General features: G+C 47.8%; 1 protein-coding gene across 1 annotated transcript in view; it reads left to right on the forward strand.

Moving 5' to 3' along the window:
• LOC103806520 (arylacetamide deacetylase-like 4) overlaps positions 1 to 662 on the forward strand; it is a 2,243-nt gene extending 1,581 nt beyond the window's left edge. The window contains exon 4 of the mRNA XM_009079224.1: positions 6 to 662. Within this exon, the coding sequence (XP_009077472.1) occupies positions 6 to 662 (657 nt within the window). The remainder of the gene's footprint in view (positions 1 to 5) is intronic.
• The last annotated feature ends 1,435 nt before the right edge of the window (positions 663 to 2,097 follow it).

Consider the following 2,097-nt stretch of genomic DNA (forward strand, 5'->3'; position numbering starts at 1 on the left):
TTGCTGGGGGCAATCTAGCAGCTGCTGTTAGCCAGACCCTTGCAGGCAGGTCAGACCTCCCCAGACTCCGTGCTCAGGTCCTGATCTACCCAGGCCTTCAGGCACTGGACTTCAATTTACCATCCTATCAGCAGAATCAGGGAGTTCCTCTCTTGTCCCGAAAGCAAGCTATTTTCTGTGCTTTGCTCTACCTACATGGGGAGGCATCAAACCTTGAAGATCTCTTGGAAGGTTCTCATATTCCTCCAGACATGAGGCTGAAGTACAGGAAGTGGGTGAGTCCAGATAACATCCCTGAGAGATTTAAGGGCAGAGGCTACAAACCACACAAGCCCCAGGAATTCAAGGCTGAAGTTTTTGAGAAAATGAAGAGAATCTCTGAGCCCACCCTGTGCCCACTGCTGGCTGAAGACACAATTATTCAGCAGCTGCCTGAGTCTTTCATCCTGACCTGTGAGTACGACGTGCTGCGGGACGATGGGTTGCTGTACAAGAAGAGACTGGAGGACAACGGTGTTCGAGTGACCTGGTACCACCTCGAGGATGGATTCCATGGGATCATAAGCCTTGGGATCGTAAGCCTGTTTCATCATGCTGGTTTCTCATTTCCATCTGGGAATAGGGGATTGGACAAAATTGTTGCATTCATAAAAAGCCTGTAAAAACAATTCTCCCTCGCTAATGCTGCTCCCACTAATGTTCCTGTTTAGGTTCCCAAAACTCAGGTCATGCTTGTCAGCAAAAATGTGATATCCTTTGATGTGTAAAATACTACTTCTCATATCCATGAACTTCAAATTAACACTGTTCTTTTCCTCATCAGACAGCTGACAGTTCAGTCTTTATAATTTGAATACCTTGGGCTGTGTTTTCTTTGAAATGGATTGAGACAGCTGACAGTTCAGTCTTTACAATTTGCATACTTTGGGCTGTGTTTTCTTTGAAATGGATTGATTCTTTAATTACCAAAGTGTTTACTTCTATATAAATAATACATGTGCAATGATTTGGATTAAATCCTATGAATTACAGTCAAGATCTTTGTGATGTCCATTTAGGCTCCAAAGGATGACTTCATTTAGATAAAAAGTACAAGCAAGGTAGAAAGTGAGCTGGAGGGAAGAGTTAGAGGAAAACTGTAGAAACAGGCCAAGATCAAGGTGTCAGTGAGGAGATTCACTATGTATTCCATGGCTGCAAGAGCAGCAGTGTGAGGCCAGAGGTAACTGCTGACACCTTGCTGAAGGCAAGGAAGGGCTGCCCTGATTTTGAAATAATTGCAGCTCTATAAACTGTTTAATTTTGGGATGTCTCCACTCCACCCACTGAAGCTCAAGGCAGGAGATTCTCTTGAGAGGAAATGCTGACATCAGGTTTTAGAATTACAGGAAGGATAAATAAACTGTGTGTGCTGGAAGGTTCAGCTTAAGGAGGGAGAAAATATGAACCACAATGATTTCATGTTCTACCAGAGGCTGTTCCCCAGGGTTATTGTTTAGAATTTTTAGATGACATGATTGTGTGTATTTTCGCCATCGTTTGAGTTTCCCCTCCAGGACAAGGCAGTGTATTCCTTAACGTGATGCTCCCTTACACCCTGCTGCAGAAAGCAAGGAAGAACAGCCGGGAGCACGCTCAAAATACGGGAGGAAATTAAAACCCTAGAGACAAAAGTAAAAATCCCACGAGACAGCAGCAATCAGAACCTTTAAAAAAAACACTTCCCAGAGGAAGCGCAGCCCTTCCTTCACCCTCCCGTTTGCCGGACGGAGGGTTGGGATGCTGATGCCGCGTGGGTTTAAGCGCGGAGGGTTGGGATGCTGGAGGCTTGGGATGCTGATGCCTCGCGGGTTTCAGCGCGGAGGGTTGGGATGCTGATGCCGCGTGGGTTTAAGCGCGGAGGGTTGGGATGCTGGAGGCTTGGGATGCTGATGCCTCGCGGGTTTCAGCGCGGAGGGTTGGGATGCTGATGCCCCGCGGGTTTCAGCCCAGAGGGTTGGGATGCTGATGCCCCGCGGGTTCCAGCGCGGAGGGGAGGGTTGGTGGAGGGTTGGGATGGTGACGCCGTGTGGGTTCCAGCGCGGAGGGTTGGGATGC

Source organism: Acanthisitta chloris, unplaced genomic scaffold, assembly GCF_000695815.1.
Source record: "Acanthisitta chloris isolate BGI_N310 unplaced genomic scaffold, ASM69581v1 scaffold5087, whole genome shotgun sequence".
NCBI classification, from domain to species: Eukaryota; Metazoa; Chordata; class Aves; order Passeriformes; family Acanthisittidae; genus Acanthisitta; species Acanthisitta chloris.